The sequence below is a fragment of the Mirounga leonina genome, unplaced genomic scaffold (genome assembly GCF_011800145.1).
Source record: "Mirounga leonina isolate KUSES-001 unplaced genomic scaffold, KU_Mleo_1.0 Mir_128, whole genome shotgun sequence".
NCBI classification, from domain to species: Eukaryota; Metazoa; Chordata; class Mammalia; order Carnivora; family Phocidae; genus Mirounga; species Mirounga leonina.
The window spans coordinates 5258595-5281279 of NW_023270320.1; the positions used below are offsets into that span (position 1 = coordinate 5258595).

At 34.0% G+C, this 22685-nt stretch overlaps 1 protein-coding gene across 1 annotated transcript in view; it reads right to left on the reverse strand.

The window, feature by feature from the left end:
- The window catches only part of LOC118009945 (disintegrin and metalloproteinase domain-containing protein 5-like), a 173868-nt gene that overhangs the window by 110787 nt on the left and 40396 nt on the right, over nt 1-22685 (reverse strand). Inside the window, exon 8 of the mRNA XM_035003989.1 lies at nt 16948-17019. Coding sequence (XP_034859880.1) covers nt 16948-17019 — 72 coding nt within the window. The remainder of the gene's footprint in view (nt 1-16947; nt 17020-22685) is intronic.

A 22685-nucleotide genomic window follows, 5' to 3' on the forward strand; every position in this document is an offset into this window, starting at 1 on the left:
AATGTCTAGTAAATTTTTGGTTAATAAGTTAAACATTATAGATACAATGATATAATGCCTGTATTTAGCTGTCCTTCTGGGGGTTTTTTGCTGTTGTTTTTTGTTTGTTTGTTTGTTTGTTTGTCTAGTAGGGAGTTAAGTTACCTGGGCACAAACTGTAAGCTTTATCTCCCCTACACTGTGCCACAGCTATCTCTGGTCAATTCATATGGCTTCCAACTGCTGAATTTTTAGCCTGATTCCCTGATGTAGTGTGACATTCAGCCAAGGATTTAGGTAGAGATAGCACTTAGATTTCAGAGTACAAACTATCTCTAATTTCCTTATTTCTTAAGATTCCTCTTTTATTTCCAATTGTAGTCCCAGTCTCAAACTCACAGGGCTCTCCTGGTTCCCCTGTGTTTTTTAAGGGTCTCACCCTACATTTTTTGCCCCATGGGGTATTTCTGGGCCATGCATATTTTAGCAGTCAGCCAAGTATGTGTAAAATTAATCATCAGATTTTAGGTTTTACCACTTTCACAGTTCTCTCACTTTCAGGGTTTTCCCTTTAAATTTCCAGTGGCTCTCATCTCTGAAATCTGTTCTCTCACACACTGAATCAGCAGAGCTGCAATTTTCCACAGCTATTTAATTCTGCCACAGCCATGGAGGTAGAGGAGCACTCTTAGGCTAGAAAGACATAAACTCACAATCCTTACTAATTCCAGCTGCAATTTTTCAAGAGCAAACTCTCCTCTGGTTTCTTTCTTCTTTTAAATGTGTTCCAGTGCCATTAAATATATAAATATATATATATACACACACACACATTTATAATACATATATACATCTATATGTATAGATGTATATACATGTATATATCTATATACATCTACAGATATATATATACATCTCTATGTATACATCAATATATAATGTATATCTTTATATGTTATTTATTTTAATAATATATAATATATAATAATATATTTTAAATAATATTTCATATTTTATAATTGCTATCTCTGAGAGTTTTCATATGACTACTTTTTTGTCAATACCTCTTTATCATCTTTCATCTTTCTTTCAGTTTGATCTCAGTTGTACATTTTTATATTTTCTACAGGTGATAGATTTTTTAAAAAATACTTTTAATTGGCATCACCTGTCAATAGAAAACTTTTCACTTTATATAGCAAACAATGCATTTTGCTATTCCACTGGTAACAGTCTATTGCCTTTAGATTTTCCTGTCTGTTTTTGTCTGTTTTTGTTACTGCTTGTTGTTAAAGGTATATTTCTTCAACACCTTAGACAACCTTTGTGGTAACTAATTATGAATTTGGAGTTGACAGATACACTAAAGAATGTCAGAAGGCAATCTATGAAGGTAAAAGTTATCTAAAAGGCTTTTGCTGTCCACTTCAAAAAAAATAGCAAAATTAGGAAAATTAAAGGCTTCCATCTTCCCCAAAGTAGGTCTTTTTCAAATTTATTTTTCTAAAAGACAAGGTCTTCATCTTCTTTTTTACCTATTAAACACATATATACACATATTTTTTACCTATATACACATATATATAGGAAATTTTTTAAAATTGAAAAAATTTCTACTAACCTCTACAGAGCCACAATCACACTGTTCACCTTGTTCCAATTTTCCATTGCCACATACCCTCCTCTGTCCTTGTTTATAAACTGGCATTTCAGGAAGGATGTTCTGAAGACATTCAAGGCCAGAATGTGAAGCTAAGTATTTAAAGTCATCCAAACTACAGGTGCTAAACTCCTTTACACCCCCAGACTGCCTAAAATATTTAAAAATATGGATATGACAAAAATTATTGCTGTATATCTCTGTATATAATGTATGGTGTTTTGAAAAGAGGTTTAAAAAGCATTATGGAAAAAAATAAGCACATTTTAAAAATATTCATTGCATTGCAAAACATACTAATGTTTTACCATACTTTTTAAATTTCACCAAGAAAATTCTTGTAATAAAAAAAAATCCAAAATCTTTTTATTGCATTCCATCCTGTTTTAAACAAGACCTATTATTTATCTATCTTATGAACTTTATTAAATCTTTAAACATAAGAACTGTGTTCATTTTATTTACTTTCCCAATGACAAACAATCGAATTTTAAGTTTTAATCCTCAGTATTAACAAAGTTTTTAATATAATAAAATTCTTTTAATGACAATATAAACATCTTTGTATTAATAGTACATTTTAGAGCTTTTGCTCAACATAATTGAACATTTGAAATAAAAACCTGTTGTTTGACACTGAAGAAATACAAATTAGGCAGTATGGAAGAAATGGATACATTCCTAGAAATATATAAACTACCAAAATTGAAACAGGAAGAAATAGAAACCTGAACAGACCCATAACGAGCAAAGAAATAGAATCAGTAATCAAAGGATAAAATGAAATAATGAGAAAATATACTGAGCTGATTTGGTCACTGTTTGCAACATATTTACTGAGCATTCTCCTAGGCAACACGTATGTGGTAAAAAGTAGACCAAGTGCCTGTTAGGAGCAAAAATCCATGAACATCAGGAAAAAAATATATGAAACAAGTGGAATGGTAAAATGATGGGAAAAACCAACATAACATACAAGGGAATAAAAGTTACTACTTTGGAAGAGAAGATCTTTATTAAAGAAAAAAACTATAGTTAACATCATACTTATCATGAAAAACTGAATGCTGTTCCCTTAAGATTGAGAACAAGGTAAAAGAACACGCTCACCACAGTTGGACTGAAATATTTCAAATTCAGTTAGCAAGAAAAAGGAATTACATACAAATAGATGAAAAGGAGAAAATAAAATTATTCTTCATGGATGACAAAATTTTGTTTATAGAAATTCTTAAGGAATCAACAAATAAAATCTGAAAATTCTAATGAGTTTAGCACGTTTGTACCACAAAAAGTCAATATACAAAAATGTTGGACATTGCTGCTATAAACATACTTTCATGAACTATGAATTATGCTTTCATGTATTTTTTAACCAATCCATTTTTTAATTTTTAAATCATTTTTTTTCTAAGAGAAAGAAAGCAGGAGAGGGGCAGAGGGAGGAGAGAGAAAATCATTTTTTAATGATTTTTTAAATTTAAATTCAAGTTATTTAACATGTAGTGTGTTGTTTCAGGGTTAGAATTTAGTAATTCATCAGTTGCATGTAACACCCAGTGCATATAACATCAAGTGCCCTCCTTAATGTCCATCACCCAGTTACCCCATCCTCGCACCCAATGCCCCTCCAGCAACCTTCAGTTTGTTCTCTACAGATACGAGTCTCTTATGGTTTGCCCCTCTCTATTTTATGTTATTTTATTTTTCCTTTCCTTCCCCTGTTCATCTGTTTTGTTTCTTAAATTCCACATCTGAGTGAAATCATATATTTGTCTTTCTCTGACTGACATATTTTGCTTAGCCTAATACCCTCTAGTTCCATCCATGTCCTCACAAATGGCAAGATTTCATTCTTTTTGATGGCTGAGTAATATTCCACCATATATATACAACAACTTCTTTATCCATTCATCTATTGATGGACATCTGGGCTCTTTCCATATTTTGGCTATTGTGGACATTGCTGCTATAAACATCGGGGTGCATGTGCCCCTTCATATTACTATTTTTATATCCTTTTAATAAATACCTAGTAGTGCAATTGCTGGGTAGTAGGGTAGTTCTATTTTTAGGGTTTTGAGAAACCTCCATACTGCCTTCCAGAGTGGCTGCACCAGTTTGCATTCCCACCAACAGTGTAAGAGGGTTTCCCTTTCCCTTATCCTTACCAACATTTGTTGTTTCCTCAGTTGTTAATTTTAGCCATTCTGACAGGTTTGAAGTGGTATCTTGTGGTTTTGATTTGTATTTCCCTGATGTCGAGTCATGTTGAGCACTTTTTAACGTGTCTGTTGGCCATTTCTATGTCTTCTTTGGAGAAATGCCTGTTCATATCTTCTGCCCATTTCTTGACTGGATTTTTTGTTCTTGGGGTGTTGTTTGATAAGTTCCTTATAGACTTTGGATACTAGCCCTTTATCTTATAAGACATTTGCAAATATCTTCTTCCATTTGGTAGGTTGCCTTTTAGTTTTGTCAACTGTTTCCTTTGCTTTGCAAAAGCTTTTTATCTTGATGAAGTCCCAATAGTTCAATTTTGCTTTTGTTTCCCTTGCCTTTGGAGATGTGTCTATCAAGAAGTTGCTGCAGCCAAGGTCAAAGAGGTTGCTGCCTGTGTTCTCCTCTAGGATCTTGATGGATTCCTGTCTCAGATTTAGGTTTTTCATCCATTTTGAGTCTATTTTTGTGTATTGTGTAAGAAAATGGTCTAGTTTCACTTCTGCATATGGCTATCCAATTTTCCCAACACCATTTGTTGAAGAGACTGTCTTCTTTCCATTGGATATTTTTTTTTTAAGATTTTATTTATTTGAGAGAGAGAGAGAATGAGAGACAGAGAGCATGAGAGGGAGGAGGGTCAGAGGGAGAAGCAGACTCCCTGCTGAGCAGGGAGCCCGATGTGGGACTCGATCCCGGGACTCCAGGATCATGACCTGAGCCGAAGGCAGTCGCTTAACCAACTGAGCCACCCAGGCGCCCTCCATTGGATATTTTTTCCTGCTTTGTCGAAGACTAGTTGCCCATAGAGTTGAGGGTCTATTTCTAGGTTCTCTATTCTCTTCCATTGACCTATGTGTCTATTTTGTGCCAGTATCATACTTCTGCATTTGGCTGTCCAATTTTCCAAGCACCATTTATTGAAGAGACTGTCTTTTTTTCCATTGGATATTTTTTTCCTGCTTTGTTGAAGATTAGTTGACCATAGAGTTGAGGGTCCATTTCTGGGCCCTCTATTCTGTTCTATTGATCTATGTGTCTGGTTTTTTGCCAGTACCATACTGTCTTGATGATTACAGCTTTGTAATACAGCTTGAAGTCTGGAATTGTCATGCCTCCAGCTGTGCATTTCTTTTTCAACATTACTTTGGCTGTTCAGGGTCTTTTCTGGTTGTATACAAATTTTAGGATTGTTTGTTCCAGCTCTGTGAAAAATGCTGGTTTTATTTTGATAGGGATTGCATGGAATGTGTAGATTGTTTTGGGTAGTATAGACATTTTAACAATATTTGTTCTTCCAATCCATGAGCATGGAATCTTTTTCCATTTTTTTGTGTCTTCCTCAATTTCTTTCATAAGCGTTTTATAGTTTTCAGAGTACAGATCCTTTACCTCTTTGATTTGGTTTATTCCTAGGTATCTTACAGTTTTCGGTGCAATTGTAAATGGGATCAATTCCTTGATTTCTCATTCTTCTGACTCATTCTTAATGTATTGAAATGCAAGTAATTTCTGTGCATTGATTTTATATCCTGCCACTTTGCTGAATTCCTGTATGAGTTCTAGCAATTTTTGGATGGAGTCTTTTGGGTTTTACAAGTTTCACTATGATATGTCATGGGTATTGACCTGTTTTTGTTGATTTTGTGAGGAGTTCTCTGTGCCTCTTAGACTTGAATGCCTGTCTCCTTCCCCAGATTAGGGAAGTTCTCAGCTGAATTTGTTCAAATAAACCTTCTGTCCCTTTTCTTCTTTTGGTACTCCTATAATATGGATATCATTTCACTTTATGGAATTGCTGAGTTCCCTAAGTCTGCCTTCATGATCTAATAGTTTTCTCTCTCTCTTCTTTTCAGCTTCATTATTTTCCATAATTTTATCTTCTACATCACTGATTCACTCTTCTGTTTCATCCATCCTTGTGTTTATGGCCTCCACTTGGGTTTGCATCTTGGTTTATAGCATTTTTAATTTTGACCTGTCTAGATTTTAGTTATTTTATCTCTATAGTAGGGATTCTCTAGTGTCTTCTATGCTTTTTTCAAGCCCAGCTAGTATCCTTATAATTGTTGTTATAAATTCTAGTTCAAACATCTTATATCTATATTGATTAAATCCCTGGCCATGAGTTCTCTCTCATGTTCTTTCTTTTGGGGTGAATTCCTCCATCTCATCATTTTGTCCAGAAAAAAAAAAAAGAAAAAAGAAAAAACAAATAACAACAACAAAGTAAAACAAAGAAAAATGGGGGAAAAAAACAAGAAAACCAAAAAAAAAAACTAAATACTGGGTGTGTTTTGGTCTGCTTGTTAAACAATCTATGTCCCAAAATAAAAAATAAATAAATAAAATAAAAATAAACAAAAAATTTATATATATATACACACACATATATATGTAAAAATTAAAATTAAAAAATAAAAGATTTTAAAAGGAATTGTAAAATATAATAAATGAAAATAATAACAACAATAATAATAATAAAAGAATAAAAGTAAAAAGGAAGCTACATCCTATTTCCCCTAGAGCTAAAGCTTTCAGCACTCTGTGATTAGTAATTTTGGTGCCAGCTAGTTATTTGTGCTGGTCTTCTGGGGGAGAAGCCTGCTGTGCTGATTCTCAGGCTGACTTGTTTCTGTGGGAATGTGTCCCCAGGCACAAGGGGGCTGCAGGGGTAGGTGTGTGTGGTCATGGCCTTCACTAGGTGGTGCTGTTTTGTTCCCTGAAGGCTTTCAGCACCTGATGGTCAGGATGAAAATTGCTGTGCCCTGCTCTCTAGGCTCTGAGCTGAACGTTCGCACCCCCTACTCTTCAGTGAATCCTCACAGAAGAGCAATAAGTCACCCTACTTGTGTCCTCTGTTTCCATCTGAACTCTATGTTCACCCTGCCCATGTCTGAGCTGTTTTATCTTAGGCATGCAACTGAGTTTCAAAACTCCAAATTTCAGGGACTCCTGTGGTGTGGACCTGCACTGTTTCTCTTGGGGAGGGTCTCACCATGCTTGCCAGCCATCCAGGAAAGCGGTTACACGACCATAAGGAAGTTCAGTTTATAGCAGAAAGCCAGCACGAAGACCAACTGCTCTCCTCTGGCTTCCTGGGGCCCATGCCTGGAAACAGCACATCACCTTGGCACCACCCATTCTTCCTGTGACCCAGGGGTTTCTCAGACCACACTGTCATTCCTGGGATTCCACCCGTCTTCGCAACCTGAGTACCTTTAAGCCAGGTACATTCCAGATAGTAGCAAACTTCCAAAGGTTCAGATTTTGTGTTCTGCATCTTCCAATACCTTGCAATAGCAGCCATAATTGGGCTCCTTCCCCACTGCTGGATCCACCGCTATATCTACCCCCAAGTGAACTTACACACCTCCTACCTTCCAAAAGGTGGTCACTTTTCTACTTATAGACTTACAGACTGTTTTCTGTCAGAACTCCGATTGATTTCTTGGGTGTTCAGAATGATTTGATAACTATCTAGCTGTGTTTGAGGGACAGGACAATCTCAGGGTCCCCCTACTCCTCTGCCATCTTAACTCCTCCCCCCCCCACACACCCTAACACCTTCCCCCAGAGAGAGAGAACCTTAAGCAGGCTCCACACCCAATGTGGAATAGAACCAGGGTCAATCTCACAATCCTGAGATCATGACCTGAGCCAAAATCAAGAGTCAGATGCTTAACCAACTGAGCCACCCAGGCGCCCCTTAATTTTTAAATTCCTGACATTACAGAACTAAACTGAAATTTATTAACACTCCACTCTTACACTTCTTATCAACATACAAAATTCATGAGCCAAAACTCAAAACAAATCTAAAACAAGAAAAAGCTTATAAAACTAAATATGGATCCCAGCATCAACAGCTTGAACAGAGAATGTGATTTTTAAATTCTTGGCAGATGATAAAGTTGTGTAGAAACTAAATGCTTACAAATTATTTAAAGCCTGAAACCCCTGGCCAGAAATTACACAGTTGGATCACAGGAAAACAGCAGAAAGGTTGTAAGTGAACCTATACGGTTCTAGCTGTACCTCATATCCTTCTAAGAGGAAACCCCAGTATTGACTAGGTATTAGGCCAGACTAATACTGACAGGGGACCCAGTAATAGTAACCTGCCTGCCAGAAAAGACTTCCACTGGATTGGCAGTACATCAAATGAACTAGCAATGAAAAATCTGAAAATGAAATTAAGAAAACAATGCTATTCATAATAGTAAAAACATATATATTTAAGGATAAATCTAACAAAACAAGTACAAGAAATGTAAACTGTAAAAAACAATACATTGCTGAGAAAAATTAAAGAAAACCCAAATTAATAAAGACATATAAAAAATTGATAAATTATACTTCATCAAAATTAAAACTTTTTCTTAAAAAAGGCACTATAAGGAAGAAATATTTGAAAATCATATATCTGGTAAAGAACTCATAGCCAGAATATATAAACAATTCTTACAACTCAGTAAAACTGTGAAAATCTTTTTTCATTTTTTAAAATGGACAAAATTTTTTAATAGGATCTTCTTCAAAGAATATATACAAAGCTATTAAGCATGAAAATACGTTCAACACCATTCAATATCATTAGATTAGACGGAAATGCAGATTAAAACCAATATAAAGTTACACTACATACTAACTAAAATGATCCAGATTGAACATACTGAGCATACCAAGTCTTGGTTGTGGATAACCAGGACTGACCACATAATTTGGGGGAACCCAAGCAAAATGGAAATGTAGGGCCCCCTATTTATAAAGCAGGGAAATTGTATTACTAATGGCACTAAAATGTTTTTTCCTTTCTTCAGCAGTCTCTTTCTCAATGGGTCATGGTGTTATTTATTTACAATTTAATGTCTTTCTCAATAAAAAATTATTAATTATTAATATGAATTATACTGTTCATTCTTATATTGTACAATGCCAGTTTTAAATGCAAATATCAAAGCCTTTAGCTTTATGCAAAGTCACTGAAATTACACAGTTCATATGGTTTTTCCCCTAGAGGGTGCTTTCAAAGTGGCAAGGGGAGAAAAATAGAAGCCAGACTCCAGAATGTAAGAATGAGGAAGAGAGTTCCACCAGGCATGGAGAGACCTGGGAGAGGGTTGGGCCTATTTTGGTGCATGTTCCATTGTACTTGAAAAGAATGTATTCTGTAGTTGTTGGGTATAAAGTTCTATAATTGTTAATTACTTCTGTTTGGTTAATAGAAGTATAAAAGTTCCTAACCAAAACAAAACAAAACAAAACTTTTTAAAGGAATATGTACAATAAAGAAAATTATCTTACACTGCTTTAGGTGACATTGTGCAAACATCTCCTGAACAATGGCAAGTGTCAGGATCATCATAACTCAATCCCAGATTAAAGCCAAGCAACTGCACAATACTGACAGTGTATGACTCCAAGGATAAACCCTCTGGATACTAAATATAAGGAAAAAGAAAAGAATTAGCTAAGAATCCTATAGTATACTATGATAAATTTACTATAATAAAAAATTAGTGTATACTATGCTAAATAATATTATTAGTACATAAAATTCATTTTTAAAATCAATGCATCCAAGATGCCTATGTAAATGCAACTGTAGTAGAATTATATGAGCATAGGGATCATAGACTTATTAAACATGGATGAGTGAACACAATAGTTTAATTTCAAAATACTAATACTTAATGACAATACCAGCTACCTTAGCTAATCTAATAGAGTCTCAAACATCATACTGTATTGCTTCTTTGAGTTATTTTAAACAAAATGACTTTAATCTTTTATTTTAATAGTCAATTTTACATTCTCTTTGTAGTAGGCAGCCTACATGGGTCCCAATGATATCTGCCTCCTGGCATCCATGTTCTTGTGTATTCCTACTCCGTTGTGTATAGGATGAACTTATTGACTTGCTTCTAATTAACTAAATGTAGTAAAACAGATGGCCATCATTTCTAAGATAGATTATAAAAAGACTGACTTCTTGGTTTCCTGTGGGATGTGGTAGAAGAAAAAAAATAAAAGAAAAAATAAAAGACTGACTTCGTGGATTCTATGTCTCATTCAATCTCTCTAGGTGAAGCCAGCTATGATGTCATGAAGTAAGCCTGAAGAGAGGTCCACATGCACGAGTTTGGAAACAGATTTTATGAGGTCTGCCACAGCCAAATGACTAAGTCTGGAAGCAAAATCTCTCCATATTGAACCCTGAGATAACGACAGCGTTACTTGACACCTTGACTTCACCCACTTAGATTCTTGACCCACAGAACTGTATTGTTTTCATCTGCTAAGTTTTGTTATGATTTGTTACATAGCAACAGAAAATTAATAACCCTCAGTAGGTATTACTGTTCTTCTTTGGATCATTTCCAATTTCTACACAAATGTTTACAGAATCTTCATTCATAATTCCCAAAACTCGCAAGCAACCACGATGTCCTTCAATAGGTGAACAGATAAATAAACTGTGGCATATTTCAGACAATGGAATATTATTCAGCACTAAAAAGAAATGAGCTATGAAGTCATGAAAAGAAATGGAGAAAGCTTGAGTGCATATTACTAAGTGAAAAGGGCAAAGCTACATACTGTTATGATTCCAACTACATGAGATTCCAGAAAAAACAAAATTGTGGAGACAGTAAAAAGGTCTGTAGTTGCAGGCAGGGAGGGGAAAAATTAATAGGCAGAACACAGAGGATTTTTAGGGCAGTGAAAACACTTCATATAATACTACCATGATGATAGATGCCTATCATCTTTTGTCCAAACTCATGTACAACACCAAGATTGAGCCCTAAGGTAAACAATGGACTTTGGGTGATTTTGATGGGTCAATGTAGGTTCATTCTTAGTAAAACATATACCATTCTGGTGAGGGATGTGGATAATGGGGGAGGCTGTGCATGGGGGGGGGGGGGCAGGTAGTATCTGGGTAATCTGTGTACCTTCCACTCAGTTTTGTGGCGAACCTAAAACTCTTTTTAAAAAATAAGTCTTAAAAAAAGTGATAGGTTCCTGATGACCCAGGCTACAGCACTGTAAGCAGGTGGCAAGTAAAGAACAGTTCAGAGATGGTATCCATGATCCATGATGTGTCTTGCCTTCATGTATACAAAGACTCATAATATATGAGGTGCTTTAATTTAGTTATGCTACTAAATCCTACAAGGATTCCTTATACTTCTACCTATGTTTCTCCCTTTTACTCTCATAATAAAATATTTTCTATGCTCTTTAGCACAACTTATGCCCTACTCTGTAAAAATTTGGTAATATGAATCAAATTGTATTAATGGGCTAATTGTATTAACAATGCCTTTGATTTTCTGTATTGTGATGCTTTGATATCTGGGGCCTTTCCAATGCTAGACTGCCCCTCTCAGAGTTACCCAATTAAGATAGTAAACAACTTACCCACAAGTGTGCCTTTCAAATGCAAACCAGTCAACCTAGAGCCCATATGCCATACCACCCCTTTATCAGGCTCACATACTCTAAGCCACTCTCCACCTGCCAAAATCACATCAGAGACAGGTACCAGAAAACTAGGTACAGCCTCTATGCAAGAAAGCCTGCTGAAATTATTCAAACTAGCCAATCCTAAGACTGCTTACTTTGCCTTACCCATTCCTCCCTAAAGAAACAACAGAGGCTCTTGTCCACATTTCCCCCATGTTCCCTACACTGCCTGAACAACCCTCATATGGCCCCTCATATGGCCCCTGCATGGCATGCCTTCTGTTTCTAGGGAACTGTATGTTAAACTTCTTCCTGCATGACAGTTATTACCATGTCTGTATGTCTTCCAATACCCTATGAAAATAAACTAGATTAGTTCTACTTTAGTTCAGTTAGTTTAGTCTAGTTAATTCAAACTAGACTCCAACCAAAGTAGTTGTAAATGTATACTATGAACTCTAGGACAACTGCTTAAGGAGCTCTTTTAAAAATATAATTGATGTGCTAAGAGAGGAGAGGAAATGGAATCCTATGAGATATACAATTAAAACCAGAGAAGGCAAAAAAAAAAAAAAGTGGGGAAGATTTAAAAAAGAAACAAGAAACTAGGGACAATGAATAGAAAATACACAAAATTCAACATCCATTTATGATTAAAATCTCCAACAAAGTGGGTATAGAGGGAACATACCTTAACATAATAAAGGCCATATTTGACAAGCCCACAGTTATCATATTCAAAGGTGAAAGACTGACAGCTTTTCTTCTAAGAGCACAAACAACACAAGGATCCCATTCCTACTACTTTTATTTAACATAGTATTGGAAATAAGCAAATAATGAACCTGGACCTGTATCTCACACCACTTACAAAAATTAACTCAAAATGAACTAAATACTTAAATGTAAGAAGTGAAATCATAAAACTTAGAAGAAAACATAGTGAAAAAAATCTCCTTGGTGGTCTTGGTAATGATTTTATGGATATGACACCAAAACCATAAACAACAAAAGCTTCATTAATATAAAAGGTTCTGTACAACAAAAGAATCAATCAAAATGAAAAGGCAACTTAGAGATTAGGGAAAAATATTTTCAAACTATAGAACTAATAAGGGGTTAATATCCAAAATACATTAGAAGCTCATACAACTCACTACCAAAACCCAAGTAAGAATTCTTAATATATTAGGAACTCACAACTGATTAAGAAATGGTCAAAGGGGAGTGCCTGGGAGGCTCAGTCGGTTGGGCGTCGAACTCTTGATTTGAGCTCAGGTCATGATCTCAGGGTTGTGAGATCAAGCTCCATGTTGGGCTCTGTGCTCAGTGTGGAGTCTGCTTGGTCCTCTCCCTCTTTTCCTCCCCACCCCCCCCTCAAATAAATAAATAAATAAAACCTTAAAAAAAGAGAGAAATGGTCAAAGGACCTGAATAGAGATTTCTCCAAAGAGGATATCCAAATGGACAACAGGTATATGGAGAGATACACGCTCAGCATCACTAATCATCAGGGAATTACAAGTCAAAACCACAAGTGATATTACCTCACACCTATTAGAATGACTATTATCAAAGAGACAAGAGATAATAAATGCTGGTGGAGAAAATGGAACCCTTGTACACTGCTGATAAGTATGTAAATTGGTACCACCACTATGGAAAACAGTATGGAGATTCCTGAATAAATTAAAAATAGAGCTATCATATGAATCATCAATTCCACTTCTGGGTGTATATATATCTGGAAAAAATAAAACCTCTGTCTCAGGAGACATTTGTACCCCATGTTCATTGCAGCCCTACTCACAATAGCCAAGATATGATAACAACCTAAGTGTCCACTGACAGATGAATGGATAAAGAAATTGTATATATAAATATATATATAAATATATATATATATGACTGAATAATATATATTATTCAGTCATAAAAAAGAAGGCAATCTTCTCATTTGTGACAACATGGGTGAATCTTGAGGGCATTACACTAAGTCAAATAAGTCAGACAGAAAAGGACAAATACTATATGATCTCACTTATATGTGGAGTCTAACACAACCAAATCTGAGAAACAGAGAACAGATTGTTGGTTGCTAGGGGTGGGAATGAATGAAAATGGTTAAAGAGTATAAACTGCTAGTTTCTGAGGATGCAATGTACAGCATAATAACTCTAGTTAACAATACTGTATTGTATATTTGAAAGTTGCTAAGAGAGTGATCTTAAAGGTTCTTATCACTCACACACACACACACACACACACAAATGGCAACTGTGTGAGATGATGGATGTGTTCACTAACCTAACTGTAAAAACACTTCACAACATATACATATATCAATCAAGTCATTATGCTGTACATCTTAAACAATGTTATATGTCAATTATATCTCATTAAAGCTGGAAAAATAATAGATCTCATATATAAATTCATCACGGTTTATGTACAAAAATATAAAAAAGAGACTACATATGTATACACTAGCAGTGAAAAACTGGAAGATGAATTTAAACAATCAATACCAGTTACCACAGCATCAAGACATAAAAAATAGCTATGAATAAATTTAGCAGAAGATGTGAAACCTCTACAAAGAATTTTTTAAAGACATCAGTAAATGGAGAGATAAACCATGTTAGTGGACACTGGAAGATCCAATGTTGTTATAACAAATTTCCCCTAATTCATTCATAAATTAAACACCATCACTATCAAAATCTAAGTAAGCCTCTGTGTCTGTATGTGTGTGTCTGTGTGTAAACAGGAAAGTTGATTTTAAAATCTATATGAGAATGTAAAGTTTATACAGACAACATAGTATTGACAAAGAACAAAGTTGGAGGACTTTAACTATCTTGATTTCAAGACACTTAATAAAGCCACCATATTCAAGGAAGTAATTCTTTCCAATTTTTTTCAATTCTTCACTTAAAAAAAAAAACTTTTAGAATATTATGATTGGTAGCTACCGTTCTGAAATCTAATCTTCAAACTGTTGCTGGTATAAACAAAAATAATTTATTTTTACATTTATATTTTAATTTTATACTGATATTTTTACAGTATTCTTGCTTAACTCACGTATTTATATCTTTTACATTTATAAATTTCTATTATAAAAATTGCAATCAAAATTAGTCTTAAGGATGGCATCAGGAAAACACTTATACTAACCACTTATATTCAATAATTCTTATCACCTGCTTTATTTGCTTTAAACACACACACACATACACACACACGGCGTGATCCAAAAATAAGTCCTTGGCAATGGAACATTGTTTTCTAGAATTAACAGTGATGAAGACCTGGACAATTTCTGATGGACACTCCTCAAGCTTTGGCTGAGGGAAGACCAAAAAGCAGGGACTGATAATAAAGACAAATCCCTATGAAATGTCTGATTGTTCTCTCACCATGGTAACAACCTCCAGACTGGTTTTGGATTTATCTAATTAATCAATATGTAGTTTATAGGAATGATAAAAAGTACATAACAGAACTGATTTTAAATATCTAATCTGTCAATAACAATTTGCTTCATTGTACATGCTACTAAAACACAACCAACTGTACTCCTGACTCAGCATGAAAGTGCAGACTTCTTTTTCTGAAGTACTCTCAGTTAGTTCCTTTCCCTACTTTTTATACAAATTGTTGCAAAAGGAATATAACTGTAGTAGGAGCTCATTCTCACTTTTGCCAGAAAACAGTAATTATGAATATTTAATGGCTATTTCTTCCTCCAACAGTCTGCTCATCCAAAACATAAAGAATTGAATGCAATAATAAAATAATTACCTTAAAATAGAAAAAATAACAGTCACATAATAAAAAAGGACATGAATTTACACCAATTATTAATGTTGGGAGAAAAGCTGATATGTTTAATAATTAACATTAAAATTATACTAGTTGTGTAATAAATATCGATGCAAGCATGTCACTGTTCAAAACAATTAAATTTTTACTTGGGTCAAATATGTTTTTTAAAAACAATATGGCATTATAATCAGTTCAATTTACAGATTTTTCTCTTTTTTAAGATTATTTATTTGAGAGAGAGAGGAGGGGAGGGGCAGATGGAGATGGAGAGAGAGAATATCAAGCAGACTCCCCTCTGAGCATGGAGCCCAAGGCGGGGCTCAATTTCACAACCCTGAGATCATGACCTGAGCTAAAATCAAGAGTTGGACCCTTAACGGACTGAGCCATCCAGGAGCCCCTAAATGTTCTATTCTTAAAAGCAATTACCTACAGTTTAATATTTATGCTCCAAATTAGTAATATGAAAAACTATTAAAGGATGAGTAGACTAAGTAATATATTTATTCATGCTGCACAATATTTAGGAAATTTTAAAACATGAAAATAATGAGGAACTGGAAAATAATTACATACCAGAACGACTCCTACAGCCAAATTTTTATTACATATTTTTTCAGGAAATGTGGCTCCTAAAAAACTAGGATATTTCTTGAAGCTAAAAAATAATAATTTTCCTCAGAATTGCATATAAGAGTGATATAATTAATGACAATCATTTTCATAGCAACGAACATTATTAAACAATTACTGTGTCCTAAGCCTTTTGCTACTCTGAATTAAACTATTTAAATACATTTTTGTCAAACCACCAATGTTAAGAGTATTTCAATATTTTGTAAGTTTTAAATTTAATAAACATCTGGAAGTATAATAAAGATAAGGTTTAATAATTTATGCAAAAGGCTATTGCACTAATGTTTATAGTTTTTATTCTGGTTCCCTGTACATTTATAGCCCTAAAAATTAAATTTTCTGTGATCCCTTTATTCACTTGTTCATTAAAGATGAATCGATTTTTCTATGCATTAGATTCTAGAGCATGTAACATTTCAATATATTCATGTTATTAAAAAATCAGATGAAGGACAAGAATGTAGAGGAAGCAAGTAGTATAACTTTACAAACCAAAGGACATCAAAAAAGTTATATCACTCATAATTAATCTCCTTAGTTATTTCAGTACTTTTATGTAATTTTACTTATATCAGGTAATTTCATGTCAGTTGATAAAAGTTTTTAAGTATCGACCAACATTAGCTCCTTGAGGACAAGGACTTTTAACTTACATGTTTTTCCCATCCCGTGGTGTCTATCAAATTTATAGAACACAGTATTTATTCATTAAATGCTTATTTTTCATAATTAACATATGAAATCATGTTGGGTTATTCCTTTAATGCTACACAAATATGGAATACTGTACTCACGCAAATAAGTATGCAACCTGATGAGGTCGGAAGATATGTTTGTATTTCCATTCTAAAAATCTAGATAATATATTATTAGGATTCCCTGTAGTAGAAATTTTGTTTTTATTTGACCAGATTTCTATGGAAGATATTACAACTGTCAGTTTTAACTGGGAAAACATCTAAAAAACATAATAATAAATTTTAAATAAATTTGAACATTATATTAAATGTCCATAAAAATGCATATATTTAATTCAGTATTTTGATTATGAGAATTTTAACAGCACAGCAAAATGCTATACACATCAATACATATTACCTATACTTTTACAAAATACATATACAAAATAGTTTTTAAAAACTTACGGTGTTAACAAAGCCAATTATCTGAATAACCTTCTGTGTTACAGCCTTTATATCAGAGCCCATGTAATCAAACTGAAAAAGATAAATTATTTTTAGAAACTAGTGGATGCCATCAAGAATATATTACATACCCTTTACATGTACAATGTGCTATATTCTAAAGTAGTCATAGGGCTACCTTCCAGGTGAAATTCAGGAAATCAATAATGATGTATAAATAATGATTTATAAAAATAAACTCAATTTACAACTTTATGTATATAAGAAGTAAATAAAATATTTAATAACACGATTTTAATGTTTAATGCACTCAACTTGTGGCATTACTTATTGTTTATAAAAATTCAATCATAAATTTTTTAATGTGGTATTTTAAAATACACTTATTTCTAAAATAACAACATATAATCATAAACCAAAACATATAAGCACAATGAGGGGGGAAATCCTTAATGAGAGGTTCACTCTTAAAATGACTCTGGAATACTGCTTTGGTATATTCTTTCACATCACCATGTAACTCATGTTCTAATTTTTTCTTTATTCCAATAAACTCTTTCTATGTCTAATTGCTTTAAAATGCCAAGACAATTGAAACAACAATGATGACATTAGGTATGTGAGCTTTGCTCTGGATTTTTCACTAGAAAACCTCTAATATTTCATCATTAAGTGTTGTGCAGTTTAAGATGAGTATTCTATATCATGTTGAGAAAAAACTGTTTGTAAATCTTATTTACTAAATTTTTTATAAAAAATGGGAGTTGAATTTTTATCAATAGCCATTTTGATAGTGATTGACAATGGCTTTTGTCTTTTGACCTATTGATGCAATACATTTCATTAATACATTACTTAACACTAAAACATCATATTCCTTGATTAAAACATTACATTCTATTAATATACTATCAAAATTAATATAATGTTTTGTTTAGGAGTTTATAGCTTTAATATGGACTCATTGCTCATGTGTTTGTATACGTGCACACACTTTGTCATAATTGAGCAAATTAATGTTGCTTAGTAAATATTAGAGCACTACTTAGAATTAAGTTGCATTTTTTTTCCTACACCCTAAAATCATATTAGTATATGTATTATGTCTTCCCAAACACTTAAAAAGTTTCCTTTAAAACTATCTATACCTCACACAGGCAACTGGATCCATTAAAATTCTTTTTTTTTTTCAGCATTCTGTGATATAATTTATATATAACATTATGTAAGTTTAAGGTATACAACATGATGATTTGACTTAAATTCTTATCTCCTTTGGAGAATTCATTAAATTTGCTTGTTTTAATCTTCTCCAAGGTCATAGTTATACCATGTTAATCTTTTCTAACATCATAACATGTTTTTGTTCTTTTTGCTTAATTATACTTTCTACACATTTATTTTTCTTTTCAACAACCAGCTTTTAAATTTACTTATTTTAATGTTTCTGTTTATCAACTTATGCTTTATTAATTGTTGCCTGTTCTCCTCATATTCGTCTTGTTTTACAGTTTTAGAACTTAGTTTTTATACTATTCTTTGTGGTAGGCATTCTCCCTATTTAGCAATATTCAGCTCTATTCTAGTTCAGGTGCCCTTCCTTTTTAAATATAAGCATGGCCAGTTTATTCACTTTGGACAATGAAATGAGGACAGTGATAAATGTCACTTCTGAGAGAAAGTATTTCTCTACTGTGGCTCATGTCTATCTAGTGTGCTCTTCTACTGGCTTGGAATTTGGGGGCAAAAACCTATCAATATAGAAATATCAAAAATCCTAAGCATTTGGAATGCTGAGTCTACACGTGGAAGACAGCTGCCTGGAGAGTCACCCAGATCTATGGCTGACATCACATGAACAAAAAATAAACAGTATTTAGCCATTAAGATTTTGTTTTTTAATTTTGGATGTCTGAATAATATTGCATGGTATACATATACCACATGTTTTAGATGTCCATTTATCAGTTGATGGACATTTGGGCTCTTTCCATAGTTTGGCTATTGCTGATAATGCTGCTGTAAACATTGGGGAGCAGGTGCCCCTTCAAATCTGTATTTTAGAGCTAGAGTGTATTTATGCTAAGTGAAATAAGTCAGTCAGAGAAAGACGAATACCATATGATCTCACTCATATGTGAAATTTAAGAAAGAAAACAGATGAACATATGGGAAGAGGGAAAAGAAAAAAAGGAAAGAGGGAAACAATACATAAGTGACTCTTAATGATAAGAGAACAAGGGGCACCTGGGTAGCTCAGTCAGTTAAGTGTCTGCCTTCAGCTCAGGTCATGATCCCAGGGTTCTGGGATTGACCCCGCATCAGGTTCCCTGCTCATCCTGTTTCTCCTTCTCCCTCTGACCCTCCCCCAGCTCGTGCTGCCTCTCATGCTCTCTAGAGAAAAAAAAAAGAAACAAATGATAGAGAAAAAACTGAGGGTTGATGGAGAGGGTGGGTGGAGGATGTGCTAGATAGATGATGGGTATTAAACAGGGCACTTGTGACGAGCGCTGGGTGTTACATGTAAATGATGAATTACTGAATTCTACTCTAGAAACCAATATTGCACTGTATGTTAACTAACAAAATTTAAATAATTTTTTAAAATGCAAAGAAAAAGAAAAGGACCACATTAATTACCAGAATCAGGAATGAAAACGGAGACATAGTGATCCAGTGGTATGATATAGCAGGCTTGTACTGGTTCATTACAGCTGATTTTTTAATTTTCAATCCAATTTTTAAACAACTATTACTAAATTATGTACATTTTCAACTAAGTAAGTTCAATTAAAAACAAAGGTAATAAATACTTTTAAAAAAGATCTTTGTATTAACCTAGCCTGCTGTGATTAATAATTATGCTCCAAGTTTTTTAATTATTGTAGAATTCATTAATTTCTAAACAGCTTATAATTATAGTTTTGTGTTTCCACTTTGCAAAAGTTATTCATGGTAGTATTTAAAACTTTTCATTCTATTATTTATCCTTATCTCTTTTTATTCCTTATTGTTTTAGTATATTATGATAGAGTTTTGGCATATTGGTTTTTACTTTTACAAAATTATTGTTGTCTTCTTTGTGACCTAGAAATGACTACTGATGCATCTATTTTCTACAGACATCTTTAGATATTTGAATATATGTGGCACCCATTCAGAAGATACAAAGGTAAATAAGTGTTTAGTAAAGCTGGCAGCTAGCTAACAAATAATTTGATCTTTATATGTTAACATTTTTTTCCATATGTTAAAGGCTAAGAAAAATGCTTTAATGTGCTCCACTATAGTTTTGGGTTTTGTTACTTTCTTCTGAATATATCCAGAGGTTTTGTTTTTATAGTTTCTTCATAACTCACTTGTTAACTAAGTCTTCATTATTAGAAATGCATCTTTAATTTGAATTATGTCTTTCAACATAAATATGCTCATTCTTCTACTTTAGGCTTTGTATCCTGAATTTTATTTTATCCGCTGGTAGTGCCATCTTGATCATCTTTTTGATTGACAATCCTGGCATATTTTTGATGTTTTTTTAAAAAATGTTTTATACTTAACACTGCCATTTTGTTTAAGCTGTCTCACAAATGTCACAGAATCTGAGAATCTTTGCACTTTAAAAGGGATATTTAACTCACTCACATTACTATAATCAATGAAGCTGATCTATATTTTTTCTGTTTTCTTATTCATGTCCTTGTGGTATTTCCTTTTGACTTTTGTTATGTTATATGAGAATATTTGGGGGCTGATTTCAAAGTTATGCATTTGAAATTGTATATTCAGATATGTTTAAATGTTGTAAAACAAGGTTCTCCATTTTTATCCACTGGACCCACCCTCACAAGAAGACCTCTGGTGAGGTGACAATAAAAAATTTATAGGACTTATCAGGATTCGATTGTTTTTTTTTTCAAAATGCGTAATAACTCTTACTAGGAATTTGATGATTATGATTATGTAAATGACGCAACACCACACTCTGCCAAGTGATTAGAGGCAACAGTGTATTTCTCTTTCTTTTTCACTGAGCTAAAGTCTGTGTAAATAATTTTTTTGAAATACCTATTTGTTGTTACTATACTCCAAAAATTTAGATCAACTTTATTGGGCTTTAATTTACATACAACTACATTAAGGAATCGATAATTTTGGTAAATACCACTTACTTTTTATGATGAAAAGATTCAACCCACAGAAAATTTAAAATTCAAAGACTACCCCAATATCCTTCAATTAGATTAATCTACTATTAATGTTAGACACATTTCTTTATATATATCTTTATCTAACTGTCTATGGAAGTAGATCTGGGCATATAATGTTCATTTTTCTGGACCATTTAAGATTAAGTAGCAAACACTTCAGCATGTAGTTCCTAAGAATAAGGATTTTCACCTGTTTGCCCACTACACCATTATCATTTGCAAGAAACATTAGTTCAATAATATCAAATATATTATTTATATATTTAATATCTAATGTTGAATACATCATATTCCCAGAGAGTGAAGCGAATCTGTAGCCCTGCCCATCACTGAATACAGCTTCCATCCAACCCTGCCAACAAAGAAATCCTAACTAGATTTCCCAGAAATCTTGGTAGCCCACCCTGCAGGCCCAGTTGGCAACACTTGAACAGAGACACCGGCAAGTGCTTTTGCATCTACAGAGCCAAGATGATGGTCCTTACTGGCCAGGAAGCTGAGGTTGCAATTCTGTCTGATTGGATCCACAGAGAAAGAGCATTCTAGTTGAGGGCTTGTTCTGTAGCCAAAACTGGCCATGAAACTAATTTACCAAGCTCCCCAAAGGTGAATACAGTTGCCAGCCCATTTGAGAAGGAAACTTAATTGGAGCTCCAGAAATCTGTGTATCCCATCTTGCAACTCCAATTAGAGCAACTCTTGAGCAGAGAGCCCACCTGGTGGTCTTACCCATCTGCATAGCTAGGATGGTGGCCTGTCAGGCCAGGGAATTTGGCGCATAGTTCTGCCTAATTTGATTCCCAAACAAGGACAGAAAACAATTGTGTTCTGTACTGGAACACTACCACACGTGGAAATTAATTCATATCCCAGCTCACTGCTGAATACAGCCTTCATCACACCCAACCACGAACCTACCAGAGCACACAGGATGCTACATAGCCCATCCTACAGCCCTGCTTACAATAGCACTTAAATAGAGAAATAGCCTTTGGCTTTCCACATCTGTAGAGCAAAACTAGTAGCCCCATCTGGCCAGGACATAGTGCTGCCTGACTTGGGTCCACAAACATGAGCTGTAGAAGCTATGAGGCTTATTCTGCTACCACACCAGGACAAGAACCTAATTCATAACCCTGCCTAATACTGAGTATATATCCAGTCCTGAAGACTAGGAAGTCTGATTAGAGAATCCAGACAACTGCAGAGCCTATCCTACAGCTTTGTTTGGGCAAGGAACTAAGCCAGCATTCCTACACAATTGTTCTCAGCCAGCAGCACCTACCCTCAACCACAAAGCTCAGTCAGTAGCCTCACCCAAAAATAGACATTGATAGTGAACACCACCTGCCCAAGGATGTTACCAGCTGATACACCCAGAGCTCAATTAAGCCAAATGGTGAATGACTATCTATGCCAAAGCAAACCTTTAATGTCTGGGGGAAAAAAAAACACTTACTCAAATGGGAAGGTATTGACATAAGGAATCGAGGATCATGAGAATTTGGAAAAACATGATAGCACCAAAAG